This window comes from Gymnoscopelus braueri (genome assembly GCF_963280865.1).
Source record: "Gymnoscopelus braueri genome assembly, chromosome: 23".
Classification (NCBI taxonomy): Eukaryota; Metazoa; Chordata; class Actinopteri; order Myctophiformes; family Myctophidae; genus Gymnoscopelus; species Gymnoscopelus braueri.
This window is the reverse complement of record NC_137625.1, coordinates 26643110-26667109: the sequence shown is the minus strand read 5'-3', so window position 1 is coordinate 26667109 and position 24000 is coordinate 26643110. Positions and strand designations below refer to the sequence as shown.

The 24000-nt window shown below is 41.9% G+C and overlaps 2 protein-coding genes across 2 annotated transcripts; one reads left to right on the top strand and one right to left on the bottom strand.

Moving 5' to 3' along the window:
• The first annotated feature begins 285 nt into the window (after positions 1 to 285).
• glt8d2 (glycosyltransferase 8 domain containing 2) lies at positions 286 to 12753 on the top strand. Its single transcript, XM_080421792.1, has 11 exons — positions 286 to 388; positions 2310 to 2353; positions 4230 to 4319; positions 7027 to 7074; positions 7957 to 8104; positions 9661 to 9778; positions 10172 to 10256; positions 10628 to 10740; positions 11480 to 11646; positions 12029 to 12141; positions 12228 to 12753. The coding sequence occupies exons 2-11, from the start codon at positions 2335 to 2337 to the stop codon at positions 12404 to 12406; spliced, it is 1080 nt and encodes a 359-aa protein (XP_080277918.1). The 5' UTR covers positions 286 to 388; positions 2310 to 2334; the 3' UTR covers positions 12407 to 12753.
• A 356-nt stretch (positions 12754 to 13109) lies between these two features.
• Positions 13110 to 23620, bottom strand: hsp90b1 (heat shock protein 90, beta (grp94), member 1). Its single transcript, XM_080421809.1, has 18 exons — positions 23462 to 23620; positions 22072 to 22174; positions 21657 to 21798; positions 20994 to 21110; positions 19985 to 20313; positions 19277 to 19388; positions 18970 to 19095; positions 18755 to 18871; positions 15866 to 16003; positions 15690 to 15767; positions 15503 to 15568; positions 15132 to 15401; positions 14773 to 15018; positions 14472 to 14608; positions 14275 to 14353; positions 13974 to 14129; positions 13665 to 13760; positions 13110 to 13400 (listed from the first exon to the last, which is right to left on the bottom strand). The coding sequence occupies exons 1-18, from the start codon at positions 23508 to 23510 to the stop codon at positions 13377 to 13379; spliced, it is 2385 nt and encodes a 794-aa protein (XP_080277935.1). The 5' UTR covers positions 23511 to 23620; the 3' UTR covers positions 13110 to 13376.
• Positions 23621 to 24000: the final 380 nt, after the last annotated feature.

The window sequence follows — 24000 nt, the reverse complement described above, 5'->3', positions numbered from 1 at the left end:
TGTTTCAGGGCTATTACGTGCCGATATTACTGATGGACAAGCAAGCACTATAAGTTGGTATTTAATTTAATTGTATTCCTGTAACCATAACGCCAAACTGTAATAGCCGTGCAATAATGACCCATATTCCAGCCTCTCTTGTAAATAACAGAGAGCCAGGCCAGCTCGACTGTCCAGTGGCAGCGGTGAACAAGATGAGTCACATCTGGAAGAGAACACCAAAAGAGGGAGAGGGAGAGAAAAAAAAGGGGGAAAAAGTAGAATAAAAGTGGGATTGCGGTTGCAGGGTGTCTCACTCCACAGAAATGAAAAGACTGGACACGTCAGGGAATGAATGGTTGGCATGAAACTGTTCAAACTGAGAACAATTAACACCTTCCACCGTGTGGTAAGTGGATTAATTTTGGAATTTATGTAGAAGAGAACACGTTTGATTGATTGATTGAATACTTTATTAACCGTTTGCAAAATAAGCACAGAAAGTACAGTTCTATACAAAGGGATGCTAAAAAGGATTAAACCCAAGAAAGCACTATATTTGTTTCCATTGGGGTCCTGCTGTGTATTCAATTAATCGAATACACTATTATGGAGAATGGCTGCATCGAGTTACAAGAAGGGACACACCTCCCCTAATCTGTATTGTCTAATGATGTTGTACATGATTTAAAAGATAATGCATGGACATAAGTATTGCTCTATTGTGGACATTATATTCCTACTACATTGGGTCATCGTTCTCAGATAATAACAGCAATAGTACTTTATGTTCTACAACTGTATAGCCTGTGAATTGGTATGGTTCACACACCCAAGTCCAAGCAGTCCTCTATGCTTGTAACTAATAGCATACATTTTTTCTTGTTCAGTGCTTATTAACATTTTCACTTGCTTGTGCTTGTCATTAAGAAGCTATTAAACAGAAGTAAAAAATAAATCAAATAAAAATGGTAAAATAAATAAATAACGAAAATGTTGAATAATGGGCATTGGGTAACCATTAGAATAGATGATGTTTAGTATATGATAACAGTACAAGCTATTGGACAAATGTTACTACCAGACATCACAAGGAATATCTGCATTTAATAAACTAATTTTCAAGGAGAGTTCCATTCAAGTGCAATGTGCAAAAAAGTTTGAGTATTTTATGTGACTGAGAATAAACTGTATTGTGTTTGCCAGCCATCTTATGGGCATTGTAGCTTTCTGGAAGACAGTGTCCAAAACAATCCCACTCAATACTCAAACCAGTAACACACAAACCAAAATACAAAACTTCTCATGTGACACAAACCGTTTTGACACAAACGTTCCCTGTTTCATTCTGTCTGAAATTAATAATTGAGTGTTTTTGACAGTGCTGACACAAGAGACTGACTTCAATTGAATATTTGGTAACATACAAAAACTAAAGCCTACCCTGTCCAGTGTCCACCCATATTTTCTGTCAAAACTGCCCAAATATTATCAAATATTTATACATATCTTATTTTCTTAATGCATGGACCTATATTCAAGTAAACATTTCAACCAACTGGAGGACGATGAAACCAATAAAGGAGAATCATATTGAGGGAATTAATGGAATAAAGAGAGACTGCATTCAGACAAAAGCTTTATGAAAAATGCCCTCAGGAAGGAAGTGCATCAAGGCTTTGCAGAACCACAAACACATGTGTGAACATTCTCCTGGCAGTGTGCTATGGAAGTGGCAGCTGAGTGTCACATTAAACCCACAGTTTTTATCGTCGCAAACAAAGCAGCTCTATTAGAAAGTAAAATAAATGAATAAATAAGACTGCTGCCACCACACAGTCAGTCTACTCCGACAGGCTGCTGGCATGAAGGTACAACTCACTGTTGAACACTATTAAATATTTGAAGTTATTGTACCCTAATCTTCACCTTAACAGTAACATTTGAGAGGATTCACTTACCTGTGTTTTCAAATATTGGGCAATAAGCACTGCTTAATGTTATTATTTCAGTATGTGTGAATAATATTGAGTAGCATTTCTGAATACCGTCATGTTATGTCAAGTTTTGAGAAGAGTAAATGCCTCTCCATCTTGTTTTTAACAGCTGTGCAAGGGTTTGTGTCTTGCAATCCCCAGATAAACCATCAGTTATGATCAGTGCCAAGTAGTATTTATGCACACCATCATCCTGTTTAGTTTGACTAACTCTGTGTGTGTGTGTGTGTGTGTGTGTGTGTGTGTGTGTGTGTGTGTGTGTGTGTGTGTGTGTGTGTGTGTGTGTGTGTGTGTGTGTGTGTGTGTGTGTGCGTGTGTGTGTAACTTTTACAGATGTTGCTGGAAGAAAACATGCAACATGGCTCTTTTGAGAAAAAGTGAGTGAATCTCCTAAAAACACGTATTTGCTCAATGACATGGTCCCAAAAATGGGACTGGAGGACTGTTGTAGAAAGGGCGTATTCAGTTGTGTTCATAGTTGTTTGTATTCACTTTCGTTGGATGAATGAGATAACATTCTTTGATATGAAATGTTTGTCATCTCTCTCTCACCGTGACCATGAGCTATGCTGAGTAAGCTTTAGCTTAACTCTTAACATGTTGCGGGGGGAGGGTTGCACAGCAGACACCCCCCACCCCCTCAGCAGAGCAGAGCTGGAATGTTTCCAACATCTCCCTGAACTTATGAGTGTGTGCATGCGTGCATGTGCGTGCATTGTGCGTGAGTGCATGTGTGTGTGCGTGTGCGTGTGCGTGTGCGCGCGCGTGTGTGTGTGTGTAGGTGTAGGTGTAGGTGTAGGTGTAGGTGTAGGTGTGTGGGTGCGTGCGTGCGTGCGTGCGTGCGTGCGTGCGTGCGTGCGTGCGTGCGTGCGTGTGTGTGTGCGTGTGTGCGTGTGTGCGTGTGTGTGTGTGTGTGTGTGTGTGTGTGTGTGTGTGTGTGTGTGTGTGTGTGTGAAGGGTGGAGATGATGATGTAACCAGGGGCCAGGACAGAGGGCCCATAAAATAATAACATTTCACTAACAGTAAAATCTGGTTCTGGGAGCAGTGCTGGGAGAGTAAAATGGAATGTTTTATATCTCATAATTACTGCTATGTACCCTGATTTTTATACCATATTAGAAAAGGAATGCACATTTTAATTGTACACAACGGTGGATCAAGGTGGGTAACGCTATATACAGTATACTGTATAATAACTATATTGCAAGAACAGTGGAGAAATTGCTGCTGCTATTTTGTATGTAATACAACATGCAACATGCTTGAAGGAAACATTTGAAACATTGCACCTACACTCAAACAAACAAAACAAAGGATGGTTATATAGCCTTTTAAAAATGAAAGCTGCACTATTTTCTCTTCTGCACCGGATTTGAACCCGGTTTCATAGCACGCTGTACCCACTGACAACGGGTACTACACTAGCACTAGTACTATTAAATTGTAGACTGTTCCCGGGATGTTTCAAACCTCTTGGGCACTGCTGATATTGTTCACCAAGAGGTGAAATGCCAGTCTTAAATGACCTTGCAGACATGGCCAGGTACAGTAGCTAAAATGTGGAGTACAGTATATTGGATCTAGAACGTATCTTAGTCACACAACTTGGACAACCCGCTATAAAGGATGAGAGCTGGTTGTAATTGGTTGCAGATGAACATTTCCTTTTTTGTGTCACAAATAATCACCAGCCTCTGTACAAGTCTGTCAGAACAGGCTTTACAACGAGCTATAAACTGCTTTTTTAGGGCTGACTGGGGACCCAAACGTAATGTTTAATATTGATTTCATATGAAAATGTATATTGGTTGCTTTTGCGGTATGCTACTATTCTACTCTAATCCTATACTTACTATCCTTCTATAAACATAACATAAAATGAAGTAAACTCTGTAATCTCTCGTCTCCTCAGTGGGTTGACCAAGCGATCTGAACTTAACACATGGCCATTGGGGTATGCAGGGACTGATGAAGCTGATATTTAACTCTTCCCAAATTTAAGTTGTTTATTAACATGTTTGCCACGGGCTATGGGATCTGTAGTCACGCCGGTTGTGGTCCCAATTAAACTGCACATAACGCATCCCCTGGTATGGACTAGCGTAGAAAGACAGTGCTCTTGTCAAAGCCCTGAGGGACATGCATATTGGACAAGTTTAAAACACATTTTGAACCATAGTTTCACAGACATGGGGGTCATATTTATGTCTACATACAGACTTAATTTCCCAACCTTCTCCTCTTGTTTCAGTTAACCGTATTCTGCTGATGCTGTTGTTTCTGATGGTTTGCCTGCTCCTTCACAGTAAACTCAGGGCTCCACAGCAACACAAACTCTCAGGTATAAATATACCTGTCTGGAACACTGCCCTGAGGCACTTTGACTGCTCTGAAGTTTATGATGCATTTCCTGGGGTAGTCTGGCTTATTTAGCCAGACTACCAAAGTAATTAAAGGGATATTTCACTTTCAAAAAACCTTTGGGTCATTTTATCGTCTAGACCCCCAGACAGTTATTAAGTTGCTTGATTCAGTATTTAGATACTTGATATTCATTTTATCAGACACGCCCCCTTCCTATACAAACCCATTATATATATATGTTACAGTATGATTGGAGAACCAGTACGATTGAAGAATGCGCGCTCGTTTTTACCACCCACCCAGCACTAGAGGGAGCCACAAGCCAGGCTTGTGCACAAACATATATGGCCACACACACACACACACACACACAGTCACACACACACAAACACACACGCGCACACACACGCGCACGCGCTCATGCTTTTTTTGGTTTATTGAAAGCAGGACTGTTTAGATACTTTTATTGTGTTCTGGCTTTTGTTTTACTTTCTCCCTGACACACACACACACACACACACACACACACACACACACACACACACACACACACACACACACACACACACACACACACACACACACACACAGTGATCCATGAAAAGAACTATTCTGTCCCTATCGGTTTACAAATCAAACGGCGCTGAGTCGACTAGTGGAGCGTCGGCCGGTCACCGCGGGCACTCGCGCCTGGAGGCTATACAAACCCATTATATATATATGTTACAGTATGATTGGAGAACCAGTACGATTGAAGAATGCGCGCTCGTTTTTACCACCCACCCAGCACTAGAGGGAGCCACAAGCCAGGCTTGTGCACAAACATATATGGCCACACACACACACACACACACACAGTCACACACACACAAACACACACGCGCACACACACGCGCACGCGCTCATGCTTTTTTTGGTTTATTGAAAGCAGGACTGTTTAGATACTTTTATTGTGTTCTGGCTTTTGTTTTACTTTCTCCCTGACACACACACACACACACACACACACACACACACACACACACACACACACACACACACACACACACACACACACACACACACACACACACACACACAGTGATCCATGAAAAGAACTATTCTGTCCCTATCGGTTTACAAATCAAACGGCGCTGAGTCGACTAGTGGAGCGTCGGCCGGTCACCGCGGGCACTCGCGCCTGGAGGCGCGAGGGCGCGCTTCCTCGGCCTCAAGCTCCACTAAGTCGGCGCGCCGTGCGTGTGAACGCGTGTTCAGCGTTCCCCTCATAGATATTATGGTTCCCCTAGCGTAGCTTCCTGGTTGCTATGTGGGGGGGAACAACAAAAGACAGGTCTCCGTCGGCGCATCAAAGCCCCGCCTCTCCGCGCTCTCCTTCTCCTCCTCCTCGGAGGAGGAGAAGGAGAGAAGGAGAGGACGGGAAGGTTTAAAACGCGAGGAGGAGGAGGAGGAGGAGGCTCCTCTTCCTCGCGAGCCTCGCGTAATAACCCCCCGCCTCGCAGCGCCGTCCTCCTCCTCCTCCTCGCGAGCCTCGCTAATAAACCCTGTCTCGAAAAGCCCCGCCTCGCCCCGAAGGAGCCCCGTGCCTAAAAACGAGCGCTCTGTCTTCAATCGTACTGGTTCTCCAAACGTACTGTGACATATATACCAAGGATAATGGGTCAGTCTCATAGTGTTTTCTGGAGAAATAATAATCGATGGAAACATGAACTACACAAACAGTAAAATTTGTTTCTGTGTCTCTTTTTGCTTGGAGAGGCACACACATATTACATTTCTTCACACATATTTCCTCATATCAGATTTGTTACATTTTGTCAGGTGGTTTGGTTTATTTTAACCAAAATATATATATATTTTTTAACCACTGAAACCCTATATACATGTAGCCTATGTAATTGACCGGGGTCTGTACTTTTCTTTTTTACCTAGTCTACACCAAAACTCTTTCCCAAAAATTGCAGATCTACAAGCCCACAACACATCGCAACGCAACCATGTTGTGAGCTTGTAGATCAGCTATTTCTGTATATATTGTGATAGTAATCATTGCTATAGAGTGTTTGTTCAGCAACAGGGTATCCCTGTCCCTCCAGCTCTTTGATAAACAGAAAATACATTTTCAGGTGGTTTGCAAAATGTCAGCCAATCAGGAGAGAGTATCAATTTATCAGCTTAAATGTTATAGTGATGCAGTTCCAATTGTGTCTGCTCATTTCTGTGTGTCATCACTTCTAATTTCATTTGTTTATCCTGTATCCTGTGTGAGTTCTCTCTCCTGATAAAATTGGTATCCCAAGCTGAAAATGTATCTGTTTATTAACCCATTCAATCCGGGAAAGCCGGTAAAAGTGTCCTTTTAGATTTTGCTACGTGTAAACTACATATCATTGTTGTCGGGCAGAAACCTCTTATCTCCACATTTCAACTTTGTGTATTTTTGTAAATTAATGCCCTACTTGATGACACTACAGCGTCACACAAAAGCATCAAAAGTAGCAGATCTGAGGCGTTTTTATAATCCGCCTAAATGGGTTAAAGAGCTGGAGAGACCTGGAGAGATGTTACTGAACAAATACTCTATATCAATGAGTGCTATCAGAATATAGACACAAAGTCATATTTTAATGAAAAACACCATTTACCCTACCTTTAATTCTACCTCATTCCTGTAACCCCCTCAGACCACAGGAAGGAGCGCAGCAGCGCTGTGGAGGCCATGCCAGACCAAGGTTGTTATCATTTTGAATTTTTCATTAGTTTAAAATTTTATTTCGTTTTGACTTCAATTTCAGTTTAGTTTTGATTCGTTTTTAAAGCGTGTTTGCTTGTTAAGTTTAATCGGTATTTTTTGAACAGGCTTAATTGTAGTTTATTTTTATTCATTTTTATTGTAAATGGATTAGTTTTAGTTTTTAAATTGTAAATGGATTAGTCGGGCAGGATTCAACAAGGTCAGAAAAATCTTGTAGATCAGAAAAAGCTTGTAGATCTGCTATTTTTGCCATTTTGGAAGATTTTTAAATGACATTTTCTCTATGATTTTAGTTAGTTTTTGTTAGTTTTATAAACATACAAAATAGTTTCAGTGAGTTTTTTTTGTAAAGCCTCGTTTTTATTTTTTATCTCAGTTAACTAAAACGTTTGAGTTTTTTCCCAATTTTAGTTTTAGTTATTTAGTTAGATTTAGTTAACTGTAATAACCCTAACCTCACATCACCAGACTTTCCACCACGGAGGAAAGCCTGGTATTCGATCTAAAACTAGCCGTGTGATCCGGTTTAGCAAAAAAAGGGGGGGAAAAGGGTGGTTCCAGTGGTTGGTTCCGGTTGGCGTTGCATTGTTTTTGTTCCCCACATAATGTGAATCAATTCGTTTATTCTCACTAGTCGCGCTACGAGTTAAAAGATGAACATACCAAACGATTAATATTCCAAAAGAAACTAAACGATTATACCAATTTTTAAACTAGGGGAATCTTTTTGGAGGTGCACGGCACCGGTGGTTCCGGTCTGTGGTTCCGGCCAACTGATGACGTAAAGTTATTTCCGTTCCGACCGGATCAGAAACCCTGAAAACAGTATTGATCCCAGGCTATAATAACCCTGTTCCAGACACAGCTAGTGCCATCCCTGTGGTCATCTGTGCCGCAGAGGAGCGTATGGGCGGTGCCATGGCAACCATCAACAGTGTCTACAGCAACACAGAAGCCAGTGTGTTCTTCTACATCGTCACTCTGCGTGATGCGGTCAAACAAACCAGGTGGGTCATTCTGTGGTCAAACAAACCAGGTGGGTCATTCTGTGGTCAAACAAACCAGGTGGGTCATTCTGTGGTCAAACAAACCAGGTGGGTCATTCTGTGGTCAAACAAACCAGGTGGGTCATTCTGTGGTCAAACAAACCAGGTGGGTCATTCTGTGGTCTCCTTCTTGCAGTGGTGGAGGAAGTACTCCTTTAGTTTTTTACTCTACCACTCTACCAATGCATATGCATGCATTAACTCATTAATTAAGACCTGGGGCAGATTATACAAATGTCTTCTAAATCAGTAGTTCTCGAACTGTTTTGTGCAAAGGAGGACCCCCAAATTGATATATATTTGGCCGCGGACCCCCTTCTGAAAGTGTTTTATGCCAGGGAAAGTTGGAAAACTTTCAAAAATAGTAGATGTACAAGCTCACAGCACAGCACGAAGTGACACGTTGTGAGCTTGTAGATCTGCTATTTTTGAGAACCACTGTTCTAAACTGCAACCTCATAACATAAGTTTTCTGAAAAACCTATGTCGCTATATAACTAAAATCTAAAATGACACCGATGCTTTCCCGGTCTGAACGGGTTACACCCCATTATGTTGTTGAGCGGAGTGCCTCAGAGCTCTGTACTAGTGTATTTTCTGTTTTCACTTTAATATCTTCGCTGAAAATAGCCAATCTATAAGCTACAAGCTTGTATATCTGTTTTCCCCAGGGTTTAAGTGGTTAAGTAAAAGTATTAATACCATAATATAAAAGCACTCTGTTACAAGTAAAAGGCCTGTATTCCAAAGTGTTGGCATCAAAATATACTTAAAGTACCAAAGTAAAAGTACTCAAATCAAATTGCCCTAAATTTGTCTAGATCTAAAAGCTCACAACGTGTTACACTTTGTGAGCTTGTAGATTTTTCAAATAGCAGAAGTGGCGAATGTAATAATCTAAATCTGCAAAGTAACTAGTAACCAAAGCTGTCAATGTACAATGTTTGCCCAGGGATCATCAATGTGTCCGTACACGGACAAATGTGTCCGTGGCTAGACTTGGCCTTGTCTGTGGCAAACTTTAGATTTTTTTTTACATTATTTTGATCATAAGACTCACTTACTGATTGTCTCAGTCTCCAGGTTTTCCTCAGAATATGCATGTCACTTATTTACTATGACACTATGTATGTATGACACATTAGGAGTCCACTGGTACAGTGGTTCTCTAACTCTTTATTTTCAAGGACCCCCATAACACAGAGAGTGCACAAATGGAACCAAATGGACCCTATGGGTCCATTTGGTTCCATTTGTGCACTCTCAGAGTTGTAAAGGTTTGTGTGTTTCCGGTAATATAATTTTCCACAATTTTTTATGTCCATGGCAAGCCAGCATGGCGATGACCCCTGTGTTTTCCTCTGAGATGTAATGGAGTAGAAGTAGAAGTATAAAGTATCAAAACAATATTTAAGGAAAGGAAGTACAGTACTTCAGTAAATGTTTTCCACCACTGCCTTCTTGCGCTTTAATCTGCAGTAATTAATGGCAGTCTGTGTTTCATTGTATCCTCCCAGACAGTACATTGAGAAAAGCAAGCTCAAGGGCATCCAGTATAAGATTATAGAGTTTAACCCCATGGTACTGAAAGGAAAGGTGAAGCCGGACTCATCTCGTCCTGACCTGCTGCATCCTGTGAGTTGTGTTGTGTTTGTTCATGTGACGGTACCACGCACGCACGCACGCACACACGCATGCACGCACGCACGCACGCACGCACGCACGCAGGCTATGCGCGTGACATCATCGTACCCGGAAGTTATGCGGGAACGCCTACTGAGTGGCAAAAAAACTGCTTTCTGGCCTTCACAGCCCATACACCCAAACAGAAAAGTCCTATATGATTGTATTAAACGAGTCAAACGACGTTAAACTCACCAACATGTCAGCTGTACGGAAAGCTTGAATTATCCTCTTTCTATCTGCAAAGTTTGTGTTTCTTAGAAATCCACCGTAGAGACATGTTATGGGCTACCTTTTGTCAATAAATTCCGTGGAGGTGAGATAACTGACTCGCTTCTTTTGCAGCTCAACTTTGTGCGCTTCTACCTGCCTCTGCTTGACATCAGGCACAAGAGGGTGATATACCTGGATGACGATGTCATTGTACAAGGTGTGTATATTGTAGCAAGGCCAGGGCAGGGTTATTGTAACTAAAACTAATGAAATCACTGGATAATAATATCTTCTAGCTAACTGAAATTGACTGAGTATTTACAAAACTGACATACAAAACGAATTAAAATCATAGAGAAAATGCCCTGCAGTTTGAAATTGGAAAAAAAAAACTTCAAACATAGCAGAAGCTCGCAGCACGGCACGAAGTGACAAACAATTTTTTTAAACTATTATTACCTTGGGCCAGGGAGATAGAGAGAGACAGGGGGGTTAGCTCCCCCTGTAGAGAAATGCACCAACCTCCACTGGAATGAGGCACAAGCTGATATTTCACCAGCAGCTTTTACTCATTGTACTTTATACCAGGTGACATCAGTGACCTGTTCAACATCAAACTGAAGCCAGGCCACGCAGCTGCCTTCGCTACGGACTGTGACCTTCCCTCCACACACGAGATGGTGCGCAGTGTGGGCATGCAGGTGGGTGGCATGTGTGTGTTTTCATGTGGTTTGGTATGTTATGTCAGTGGTGGAAAAAGTACTCAAATGTTTTACTTAAGTAAAAGTATCGATACTGCAATGTAGAAGTACTCTGTTACAAGTAAAAGTCTGGAATTCAAAAGTTACTTGAGTAAAAGTTAAAAAGTATTTTATATCAAAATGTACTTAAAGTACCAAAAGTAAAAAGTACTTAAAAAAATAGCAGATCTACAAGCTCACAACGCGTCACGATGCGACGCGTTCTGAGCTTGTAGATCAGCTATTTTCAAATAGCCTATGTATAAAATAGGGCTAAAGTGGTTAATGTATGTTTCATAATATCATAATTTATATCTGCAAAGTAACTAGTAACTAAAGTTTTCAAATAATTGTAGTGGAGTAAAAGTACAATATTTGCCTCTGAGATGTAGCGGAGTAGAAGTAAAAGTACTGAAAATTGGAAATCCTCCAGTAAAGTACAAATACCTCAAAAGTGTACTTAAGTACAGTACTTAAGTAAATGTACTTAGTTACTTTCCACCACTGCATGTGGTTTGATACTAATGTACTGCACTTTATTCCCAGTTTATACTGTACTTCATCGCCATCAGAGGGCAGTGTTTGCTCAGTTGAGAATGATTGAGATGTAGATGAGAAGGAAAGCAATATCCCTCCCTCCCTCCCCCCTGAACAATATTATACTGAGCATTACAGTCGCATTATTATTGCCTTCTTCTAGACGACATATATGGGCTTCCTAGACTACAGGAAGCAGGAAGTGAGGGACCTGGGCATCAACCCCAGAGACTGCACTTTCAACCCTGGGGTATTTGTGGCGGATATGAATGAGTGGAAGAAACAGAAGATCACCAAGCAGTTAGAAAAATGGATGGAAGAGAACTTCAGGTTTGTACAAGCGACTGTCTTGGACATCTGATGCGGTGCATCTAAAGAACTGTCACATACTTGATCCTGGCTATAAAATGTGGTCGTCTCATTCAGTGGTTCTCAAAGTGGCATCCGAGGACCCCCAGGGGTCCTTGAGGGGGTCCCCAGCAAAACTGGTTAATATAGCATCAAAATCAGTTTAACCACTTAAGCTAATTGTATACTTAAGCTATTCAAAAATAGCAGATCTTGAGCTTGTAGATTTTGACACATTTTTAAACTCCTCTAATTGTATCCCTGGCTTCCAGATGGAGGTCTGCAGCCCATTTCAATTTGACATGAAAATGCTTGAGAACCACTGGTCTAATTAACAAAGACACATTGCTTTCCTGTCCTCCAGAGAGAACATATATAGCAGTTCCTTGGCAGGAGGTGTAGCAACTCCGCCCATGCTCATCGTGTTCCACGACAAGTACACAACGATAGACCCACTGTGGCACGTCAGACACCTCGGTGAGACCATTATTATTGCTCTGGGAGAATATAGCAACATTCAGACATTTGTATATAAATTGACTGGAGCCGTCTCTCCTCTTCAGGCTGGAGTCCTGACGCACACTACGCCGAGAGCTTCCTCCAAGAGGCCCGCCTTCTGCACTGGAACGGCAGATTCAAACCCTGGGATTATCCCGGCGTTCACCTGGACCTGTGGGAGAAATGGTTCATACCAGACCCTAATGGAAAGTTCTCCTTGACACGCCCAGACACTGAAGTCTAGATTCATTTCTGACATAATTCTGACCCAGAGGTGCATAATGTGGCATGTAAAGTTCCAAGATTGTACTTAACTGTGAAATGTTTTAAGAATACAAAGTCCTTATGGTACAGGAGGTGTGCTGTGCATGAAAGCTGCGTTATAAAGAAATCCAGTGCTGGATCACTCTTGATGGTTCACTGTGTAGGGGCGTTTCTTTTTCACACTTGGGACCCTTTAAGCCCTCTGAAACGAACCATACTCGACCAGACCAGCTCGGGACGTGGTCCGAGTATGGTTCGCTTCTAGACTGCATTGTATTTTTCTTAACCTGTGCATTGTGAACAGAAATCGCTGCGGGCTCCCTTTGCCTTGCCATTGTATTTTAGCCCTCTAGGCTTGCCATCGCCTTTGGCAACCCTAAAAATTACAGAAAGAGGCCTGAGGCCCCAAATGGACCGACAATGTGAAGAGAATGCAAAAAGAACTCGGGCCCTTTTCTGTTGATCCACTTTATAAGACAGAGTTTGGTTCGTTTAAAATGGACTTATGTGAAAACACCCGTGATTTCCATTAAATAAACTTGAGGATTTCAGTACATGTCAAACATCGTTTGTAGTGCAATACGTTTGTAGAATGTCTCATTTGATTTTCAACTCCATTTCTAACAATAAAGAGATGAAGGATTTGTCACGTGTCCAACTGAATGAATAACCCCAACAGACAATGACGATTTCCCTTCCGAAAACTTTTAATGGTTCTCGTGACAGGAAGTCAACACTCCATAACCGGTCAGTTAAATATTAACAAATTTACAGTCATGAGGAATGTAAAAAATAAACAAATTAAACACAAACATAAAGCAGTGCCATATAAAACCCCAACCCACGTCCCCTCCTCTACAGCAGAGATGAAGACGCTCCCTTCACGCTGGTTCCAGTCCCTCTTCTGCTCCCAATCCCCCCTTCACCCTGCCCTCTCTCCTCCATCAGACTCACAGCTCATCTTTGCCATCAACCTAGAAAGAAAGAAAAAAAAATTATAGATTTTTATTCATCTCAATATTTTAAGGATAATTAATATGAATGTCGTATTTTGGCCAATTTATACTTTGTTGGACGACAAAAATGTCCGCATTACAAGCTCAACGCGGCACGTAGCGACACGTGAGGTTTAAGATTGGTTATTTTTTCCGCCAGCCGACTGTCGTGCGATGTACAGTAGCATAGCATAATTTAAGCATCACTCAATGCTCTTTTCAAAATGTCTTCCAGCTCCTCACCGAATCATCTTCCTCATTCTCATCTGCATCAACTTCCTCTTCTGCCTCCTCCTCCTCTGCCTGTTCCTCCGGTTCCTCCTCAGGCTCCTCTTCCACCTGGGAGAAATGAAAGGCATTTAAAAAAAAAGAAATCACTTCTACCAAGTAATAAGGAATAGTTTCAGACTTTTCACCCTTGTAAAATCTGTGTAAAAAAGTGTAAACTACTTTACGCTACATTCAATGTATTCAATGCTTAGCATACTAGACTGCATACATAAGCATGTTCATTAATAACCATTATAATTTGGATAAAAAGCATACAGGTACCTGTTCATCGAGGTCAACGTTCAAGCTAAGTCGGAGCATGCGCTCTATCCGGTCTCCGTAGGCTTTGGTGTCGGACAGTTGGTACCCTGAGCGCAGGGTGGCCGTCTCAAACAGAACCACCGCTAGGTCTGCGGCAGTCTGGTCCTCTGCATCACTCTGTAGGGAGGAAGAGACAGCCTTGCATTTAGTATTACTGGTTTGTTCAATACAGACTACTGTTCAATGGGATGCCAAAGTTCCAATACTAATAATATAATTTAGTTTAATAATTGATCAGATGGAACTTGTCTGAGGTACTCACGTTTACTCTCTTCAGCATTTGCTTTATGAGAGGGTGTTTGGGGTTGATCTCTAATGTTTTCTTCTGGCTTGCATAGTAGCTAGACGGAAAGGTATAAAGAAAATATATGAATATACAGTATATAAAGAGAAATTAACATCTTCTGAGACTTGGTGGTGTTGAGTGGGACATGTAATGTCGATGAAGCATACGCTTACTTTGTGGAGATGTCTTTTCCAGTCTGGTAGGCCTGAGCTTTCATAATTCTCTCCATGTTTCCAGACCAGCCGTATTGGCTGGCTACTAGGGCGCAGGGGGAGTTGGTCAACCTCTGGGAGAGCACTGCCTTCTCAACCTAGAACGAGAACGTGACTCATTTAGCACTTGTCTTAAATGACGCCATCAGTGGCACACTGCGCTTGGTATTAGTGAAACATTCACACTTCAAAATACTTTAACAAACAGGAGCCGGCTGCCTCCACCTTCATTTCAAGACTGGAGAAAAATATAAAGTCTAACCATGTCTTTCAGAGCCTTGTCCTTCATCCAGGTAGTGAGGGGCTCGAACTCCTTCTCCAGGGCCTCTCTCTTTTCCTTGCCCTTTTCGCTCTCCTCAAACTTCACACCCTCCTTGGCCACATTCTGGAAGCGCTTGCCGTCGTACTCGGGCAGGGCCTGAATACAGTACTCATCCACAGGCTCAGTCAGGTAGATCACCTCGTAGCCCTTCTTCAGCAGCCTCTCCACAAATGGTGAAGCCTCAGCCTGAATACACAGAGAGAGAGAGAGAAAGGACAGGAACATTAGATGTTTCTAGGTAAAGCAAAAACTAAAAACAGAATATCAATAAACAACACTAATCAATGCTTATACCCTACCTCCTTCCTGTTGGTGCCTGACATGAAGTAGATCTTGTCCTGCTTCTCCTTCATGCGCTCCACATACTGCTCGAGGCTGGCCAGCACCGTGTCGCTGTTGGAGGTCATGAAACGCAGCAGCTTGGCGAGACGGGTCCTGTTGGAGTGGTCCTCGATCACGCCCAGCTTGATGTTGGTGCCAAACTCCTTCCAGAACTTGTCGTTGTAATGGTCCTCTGCAATCTTCTTGATCATGTCCAGGGTCTTGCGCACCAGTTTCTTGCGAATGACCTGAAGGACAGGAAACGTGTCAAATATATGCTGTGACAGACTGAAAGTGTGACGGAACTGTTGACTCGTAACTTAAAGAGTATAATGAAAGGAGAACGCACCTTCAGCAGTTTGTGTTGCTGGAGGGTTTCTCTTGACACGTTCAGAGGAAGGTCATCAGAGTCAACCTGAAAATATTGGAACATTGATGAGCATTCAATCAGTCGATCGCAACCAATATTTGCCAACAGCTTTACATGTACATTTTAATTAACTTGAAAATTGTTCATGAATGTTTATGTTACTTACCACACCCTTCACAAAGTTCAAGTACTTGGGCATCATGTCATGGAAGTCATCGGTGATGAACACTCTACGGACGAACAACTAAAAGAAAGATTTAAGAAAGATGAAATCCCGTTTTAGGCTAAATTAAAATGACTCTTTCAGCATTGTATTAAATATGACAACATTCCATGTGATACCTTGATGTAGTCATTCTTCTTGGTGCCATACTCGTCAAAGAGACCTCGAGGGGCAGAGGCAGGGACGAAGAGGATGGACTTGAAGGTGACCTCACCTTCTGCTGTGAAGTGGATGTGGGACAGGGGGTCGTCAGTCTCCTGCAAAGAGCACATTAAGGATTTGATTAACACACAGCCCCCCATGGATCATACATTTACTTCATTAACACACAGCCCCCCATGGACCATACAGTTACTTCATTAAGATGTACATTTATCACATTGTTTAAGTAAGTCATCAATGCAAACATACTACATTCTATACATAACTCCCAGTTTCATTCAACTCTTTAATAGTAGGGGGTACTAAGTGAAAAATCGTTACGCGGCGGATAAAAGCATGAAATTGGATACAGATGTCCCTTGGGTCATCCTAAAACATCCTAGAAGGGGTGCCCAAAAAAATCTTAAACAGGAAGTGAGTTATGGACAAAATCCAAAATGGCCACCTAAACTGTTGACCGTTGACTCAAAAGACACCAAAATAATCTCCAAAAAGCATAAAATGTGGCACACATGTCCCTTGGGTCATCCTATGACATCCTAGAAGGGGTGCCCAAAAAATTCTGAAACAGGAAGTGAGTTATTGACCAAATTGAAAATGGCCGCCTAGTGTTGTCGATTGACTCAAAAGACAACTAAAGAATCTCCAAAAAGTATAAAATGTGTCACACATGTCCCTTGGGTCATCCTAAGACATCCTAGAAGGGGTGCCCAAAAAAGTCTTCAACAGGAAGTGAGTTATTGACTAAATTGAAAATGGCCGCCTACAGTGCTGGCGATTGACTCAAAAAGCCTATAGAATCTCCAAAAAGCATAACATTTGGCACATATGTCCCTTGGGTCATCCTAACACATCCTAGAAGGGGTGCCCAAAATAATCTGAAACAGGAAGTGACAGTCACTTAGTGGTAGCAGGGACAACATCTTAACTGTTGTGTGACATACAGGTAGCAGGGACAACATGTTAACTGTTGTGTGACATGCAGGTAGCAGGGACAACATCTTAACTGTTGTGTGACATACAGGTAGCAGGGACAACATCTTAACTGTTGTGTGACATGCAGGTAGCAGGACAACATCTTAACTGTTGTGTGACATGCAGGTAGCAGGGACAACATCTTAACTGTTGTGTGACATACAGGTAGCAGGGACAACATGTTAACTGTTGTGTGACATGCAGGTAGCAGGGACAACATCTTAACTGTTGTGTGACATGCAGGTAACAGGGAACAGGGACAACATCTTAACTGTTGTGTGACATGCAGGTAACAGGGACAACATCTTAACTGTTGTGACATACAGGTAACAGGGACAACATCTTAACTGTTGTGTGACATGCAGGTAACAGGGACAACATCTTAACTGTTGTGTGACATGCAGGTAGCAGGGACAACATGTTAACTGTTGTGTGACATGAAGGTAGCAGGGACAACATGTTAACTGTGTGACATGCAGGTAGCAGGGACAACATGTTAAAGGGATATTTCACTTTCAAAAAAACTTTGGGTCATTTTATCGTCTACTCAGGCTTTTGTGAGCCCCCCAGACCGTTTTTAAGGGGGGGGGGGGGTGCTGGTATGTGTGTCTTTGATCTTCTGCTTTCCCGCACAAGGTTGCAACTTTGTTTAATTTCAAGCACGAGAACCTGTCTGCTCCCACACTCCAAGCACGAGAACCTGTCTGCTCCCACACTCTCCTACATTTTTGGGGCATTAAAACGCTATGGAGTTGTGCCCCAATAGAGGGCTTGATCTCTGGTCATATGAAGATTTGTACAATATATTATGTATTGGTAATCATTCATAGGGTCTTTTAAAAGTTTTAGAAAACAATTAAGTATATTTGGCATTGACAATATATCACTTAGAAAAGGATTAATGTGGAAGGTCATCTTATTCAGAGTGGTTTTTAAGACAATTTTGGGCATTTAGAGTTGTTTAAAAGATATTTAAGACATTTTTCATGGGTTATTTTTGCCAAATCCTTTAATATCAGTCTATTTACTATAAATGTAAAAGTTATATTTAGCACAATCAGCCAAAATGTCAGAATTATATCAACTTTTAGGAATCATGGGTCATTTCTGGCGGCCATTTTTGATTTTTCCTTTAAAAAACCCTTTAATGGGTCAAATTTTTTGGGCACCCCTTCTGAGATGATGAGATACATCCTAAAGAGTGCGTGTACCAAATTTGGTGCTTTTATCCGCCGCGTAACGATTTGGCCATTTTTTGTGCTTAGTACCCCCTACTATAAGACCGGTGAAGCATCGTTTGTGTCATTTTAAAGATTTCTTTGACTATTCAAAAATAGCAGATCTACAAGCTCATAGCGCGACACCGCGCTATGAGCTTGTAGATATGCTATTTTAGAAAAGTCGTGAAAATTTTGGAATATGTATATTTTTAAAGTAAACATTTGTAAAATATTTTGTTCCAGGGACCCCCAGAAGCAAAGATTTGAGTTACAAATGTCCGCTTAAAAAAAAAAAGAAAAAATCTAATATTTGCACAAATGTTCATGATTTTTCAAAATAGCAGATATACAAGCTCATAGTATGAGCTTGTAGATCTGCTATTTTTGAAGAGCCAAACAAATCGAAAGTGACAGAGATGCGTTTCCCGGATTGAATGGGTTAACAGTTCTTGGGTATATGAATACTGTCTCTAAATATTAGTAGGCTTCATTATACAAAGAAGAACCGTGACCCCACACAGATGGATAACAGAGCATTGATCCTCACAGCATTGTGACTTGAATTTGTTTAGTCTACCGTCACCGTGAAAGCAGACCTTTTTCTATGTCCACCGTCAATCCTTTAAATTAATGAGACGCAGACCCACTCACCCTGGAGAAGGTCTTATAGAAGGCCTTGTACTCGTCCTCCTCTACCTCCTTGGCTGGCCTCTGCCAGATGGGCTTAATGTCGTTCATCAGCTCCCAGTCCCACACAGTCTTCTCCACCTGAGGCAGAAGGAACAATAGAATTCATTACCTGTGCTGCTGAGATGGATTTGATTCAGTCGAGCGTGTTGCTGACACAACATGACCATCTACTGTACCTTCTTGGTTTTTGGCTTCTCTTTGTCCTCCTCCTCTTCCTCAACCTCAACATCGTCTTCGGCGGCGTCTTCGTCTTTCTTTTCAGCCTCAGCATCTTCCTCAATGGGCTCCTCTGTCGTCTCAGTCTGAGCAAGAAAACGTGGATTTGAATGAGGTTTTAATTTTTGACAGTTTCAACAGCATTTTGGATCAATGTGGTCGATTTATCCACATGCCGATTCCACCACAAGCAGGAAACTAGGCATTATTTTAACATGGAAGGCTTATAGGAAGCACTGTTAGGAGACAAAACTAAATATATCTCACCTTGCTGCTCCACACATAGATGGGGAAGTTGATGAACTGGGAGTACTTCCTCACAAGGTTCTTGATGGTCTCCAGCTCCAAGTAATCTGTTGCCTCCTCCTTCATTACCAGACTGGGGGGGGGAGGAAATGAAATACAGACGTATTAGACATGATTAATTACATCTGTAACCTTTGTCACCTGAAACAACCGTAGTGCATTTAAAGACATCAGTGGGAATGTGAATTGAACACGGTTCTGACGGGTAACATACTTTTATGAACCCTTTAACCCAGTAAGACCTGGAACGCATCTGTGAATTTTTTTTATTGGAGCTAAAAAGCATTATTTTACACTTTGGCTATTTTTGAAAAAAAATGAAAATGTGTGCAAATCTTTGAATATATATATTTTTAAAGCTAACATTATTTACTAAAATCTTTGCTTATGGAGGTCCCTGGAACAAAATATTTTGAGATGGTGGTTCGCGGCCAAATACATATCATTTTGGGGGGGTCCTTGAAATGTTTGAGAACCACTGATATATAAACATACGTTTTACAGAAAACTGTTGGGATTTAGAAGATATTTGTAGAATTGGCTTCAGGTCTTAATGGGTTAACAGCAAATAAGATGAATATCTCAATTTACCATTATTTGAATTATGTGTAGCATGTGTAGGTAAAGCAAACACATGCTAACTTCAAGCAGCAGCCCTTAGAGACTCACGTGATGGTGGTGCCCCTGCCCAGGGTGTCTCCACGAGGGTCTTCGATGACGGAGAACTCGTTGGAGTCCGACTCCCAGATGTGCTGGGTGCCGTTGTTGTGCTTGGTCGTCACGATGACCTTGTCGGCTACCAGGAAGGCAGAATAGAAGCCCACGCCGAACTGGCCGATCAGCTCGGAGGTGGACTGGCCTTCGGCCTGCGTATCCATCCTGCTGAGGAACTCGCTGGTGCCCGACTTGGCGATGGTTCCCAGGTTCTTAATCAGGTCCTCTTTTGTCATGCCGATGCCGCTGTCAGTAATGTGCATCATGTTCCTCTCCTTGTCAGCCTAGAGGAGAACAGAAACCGTAAGATTAAGCAAATATCCTAATGTTTTACCTGGCGTCATGGTATGAAGTCGAGTACCCCGGTCAACTAAAACAAGACATGACTCAGTCATGTATACCAGCATGCAGAACGGACGCTACCCAGTGCGTATGCAGAGGTGTAAAGTAACTAAGTACATTTACTCAAGTACTTTACTTAAATGTTGTCCTATATATATTACTCTGTGTCACAGCGATTTGAACCAACGGCAGGCGTGTATAGTAGCCTTAGAGGCGAGAGGCGTGTCTAGTACCATAGCTTGGGAGGACGAGACCACCCGTTCAGAGTGTGGGAAAGTATCCCCATTGGCTCAAAGGACAGCCAATGATCGAAAACATGTCGAGAATAATTATGTCAAGAAATTACTAGTGCTGAGTCTTTTTGTAGACCTGCATTGCATGCTGGTAAAAAATAAACAGCTGGGTCCTCATTATCTTGCAAGTTTGCCAACATAAAAGCTGATGATGTAAGCCAAGGCTGCAGCTGTATCTTCTATGCAAATAATTATGTAAATTTAGAGATGCGAGTGCTCCCAACTCTTCTCCATCTCCAGTTTCACTTCCTCAGTTCATTGTCGATGACACTCAAGGCCATGACAGCTAAATGAAAGCTTGAGTGGAGAATAGATCATAATAACCTCACCTTGATTTTAACAGTCAGCTCCTCATTGCCATCGAGAGCCGAGTCATCAGTCAGAGACATCAGCCGAACCTTGTCAAGGGCGTCGGAGGCATTGGAGATCAGTTCTCTCAGGAAGATCTGTTAAAAGGACAATGAGGATGATGAACACCACACTTTCCGGCTCGGTTCAACATACAGTATGAATAATGAACGGTTTACCCATTTTAATCAATAGCCTACATCAGAGGTCTTCAACATGGGGTCCGGGACCCATAGGGGGTCCTCAGAGTTACTACAGGGGGTCCGCCAAATCTTTGTGTGATACGATTTTTCTGAGGAGAACTTTAGCCAAAAATAGCAGATCTACAAGCTCACAACGCCTCGCGCTGCGAGGCGTTGTGAGCTTGTAGATCTGCTATTTTTGGCAAAGAGGTGTAGGTGTAGAGGGAAAAAAGAGCAGACCAAATAAACAAGAAAAGTTTAATCTTAAACACAATTTTATACAGTATAGAGGGGGTCCCTGCTTCATCTCTCTCTCAGCTAGGGGGTCCTTGGCCTGAAAACGTTGAAGACCCCTGGCTTACATAGTGTTGTGATGCCATCTATTCAAGTGGTTGGAAATCTTACATTTTGCAAGTTGAAGCATTTAGGTTTTTCCTTTCCCATTTACACACACACACGTACCTCTTTATTCTTGTACAAGGAGTTGATGATCAGCTTCATCATTCTGTTGACCTCCGCCTGGAAGACATGTTTTTCTGATTTCTCCCTGATTTCCTTGATCTGCGCTGCGTTCAGGCCATCAAGCTGGATCGCTTCCTCTTCCCTGTAAAAGGCATGAAATACGTCAACTACAACTGGTTTCCCCATGAGGCATCATTTGGAAGAGCCTCTGTGTGTTTAACCAAAACTTAAAATGTTATCAGCTAATAGAATTCAGTCAAAGAAAGCGGTCAGTCTACACAAGTATTTTCTTGGATCCGAAATAGGCTGCAAGCAGAGGTCACCCCGGGCCGTGTGGTTTACACACAAGATCAGAAATAGAGATTAAGGTTTTCTAAGGTTAGCTCTTACTGCTCAAACATTTAAGGATGCTGACCTCTGAACTATTTCATCATCCGTCCGGGAAGCATCCCTGCTTTTGCCCAAGTCCTCGTCCACCGCGCCATCAATGTCAAGTTCATCCTCTGCTCTGACTGCAGCTGTGAAGGAGAACATTCATCATGATGATTCATTATCAAATCACAGCCAGTCTTCATCCATTCACCACATTTGATCATTTAAAAAAAAACACTCATTCTTAACAGATAACCTTGCTTTTAATTTCCCTGGTCTTTTGGGTAGGTCAATGTAATGGATTATAAACTGTACCAGCTGCCATGACTGTAACCATGTTACCATGAAAGAGGACATATCCCCAGGGCATGTAAATGCAAGCAATGGTCATAGAACGTGTACTTCTAATTTGTCTGACTAAGGCAGTGCATTTTCATGTGTAAGAGAATACGTTTTCATGTGTAAGAGAATAGAAACAGAACATGAATATATTGTACCATGACATAATATAAACACAACCGTTTTTTCAAGCATTATTAGATCGAATTAATAATAAAAAATGCTTATTTTCGGCCTATGAACTTGACATAAAGCAACAGCACATTAATGCACTATATGAGCTGATGGCTTCTCAATGTGGCTTCAAGTGTCTGTTGCAAAGGTGTGGTACCGTTCAAGTGTAATGTAGCTCACGAATGCAACTTGCACAAAGAAGACACTAGGTATACGTTATTACGAATTCCATATGGATTATCAATCATAGCCCATCATCGTTAAAAGAAGACATCGGCGATCAGGCCTTTGTTGAGCCCTGAAACATGACTGTCATATCTTATTATATGACAGTCATGACGAAACTTCAACCTGGTGTTTGCACTTCCTCCCTTTTAGGCCCGTACATCTACATAAACGCTCAGATTTCAAATATAAAAAGCTTACCCCGTGGCCACGGATTTTACAATTGTGTACGGGTCTTCAGATTCCCGTATCTTCCGTATTGTTCAATAAAAAGCATTCTAATCCGATCGGTGGCCATTTTCTCATAGTTATAATTTATCAGAGTGCAATACACATCCCAACCGACAGGGTCGCGTAGTTGAAAGCCTATGGCGAAATAACTGACAAAATGGCCACCAATCGGATTAAAAAGCTTTTTATATAACAATACGGAAGATACGGGATACTTCTGGGGACCCGTACACAATTGCAACATCCGTGGCCATGGGGTAAGCACTTTATATTTGAAATCTGAACTTTTATGTAGATGTACCGGCCAAAAGGGGAGAAAGTGCAAACACGATGTTGAAGTGTTCGCCATGACGGTCGTGACAGACGACCGGCCGTCGTGTGATCCATGGCTAGCCTTTGTTATACTGAACACTCCCATATATATTCCAATAAAATGATATGTAGAATCAAAAAGTGCTACTTACTGAATGCCAGGAGAGCACAAAGCAGCCCCACTATCCACATCCGCTTCATTGTGTGCGAATAATAAACTAATGAACTAATATTAAGATGAATTATTAGGTCTTATAGTTCTTATTCTCCAGCCTCCTGCTGAAGGTGCCGCAAAAACCTAACTAAGCAACTGAGACGATTCTATATCACGTCCCCTTTCAGGGAGGCGTGAACCCGGCGTCCCTTGACCAATCACCGCTCCCCACGCACAACGACGAACCAATGGGACAGAGTCTCATCTCAGCAGCCGTCCAATCGGCTGCTTACATGTCCAGTTACACGGGGTCAGAGCGTGGCTACACGCTATTGGCTGACGAACCGTAGAGACGGTATACGTATGTGTGTGTACACAGCACTGGTGGAAGCAGTACTCAGATATTTTACCTGAGTAAAAGTATCAATACTGCAATGTAGAAATACTCTGTTACAAGTAAAAGGCCTGTGTTCAAAATGTACTTGAGTAAAAGTACAAAAGTGTTTCAAAATCTTTTGAAAATATCTCTACAAGCTC

Excerpts from the sequence above, each read along its gene's own strand:
- glt8d2 (XM_080421792.1), top strand. Across the intron at positions 8,105-9,660 it reads GATGCGGTCAAACAAACCAG|ACAGTACATTGAGAAAAGCA; the intron begins GTGGGTCATTCT and ends GTATCCTCCCAG. Across the intron at positions 10,257-10,627 it reads TGACGATGTCATTGTACAAG|GTGACATCAGTGACCTGTTC; the intron begins GTGTGTATATTG and ends ACTTTATACCAG.
- hsp90b1 (XM_080421809.1), bottom strand. The coding sequence starts at position 23,510 with ATGAAGCGGATGTGGATAGTGGGGCTGCTTTGTGCTCTCCTGGCATTC. Across the intron at positions 22,175-23,461 it reads TTGTGCTCTCCTGGCATTCA|CTGCAGTCAGAGCAGAGGAT; the intron begins GTAAGTAGCACT and ends TCTCCTTCACAG. Across the intron at positions 13,401-13,664 it reads AGAATGAGGAAGATGATTCG|GTTGATGGCAAAGATGAGCT; the intron begins GTGAGGAGCTGG and ends CTTTCTTTCTAG.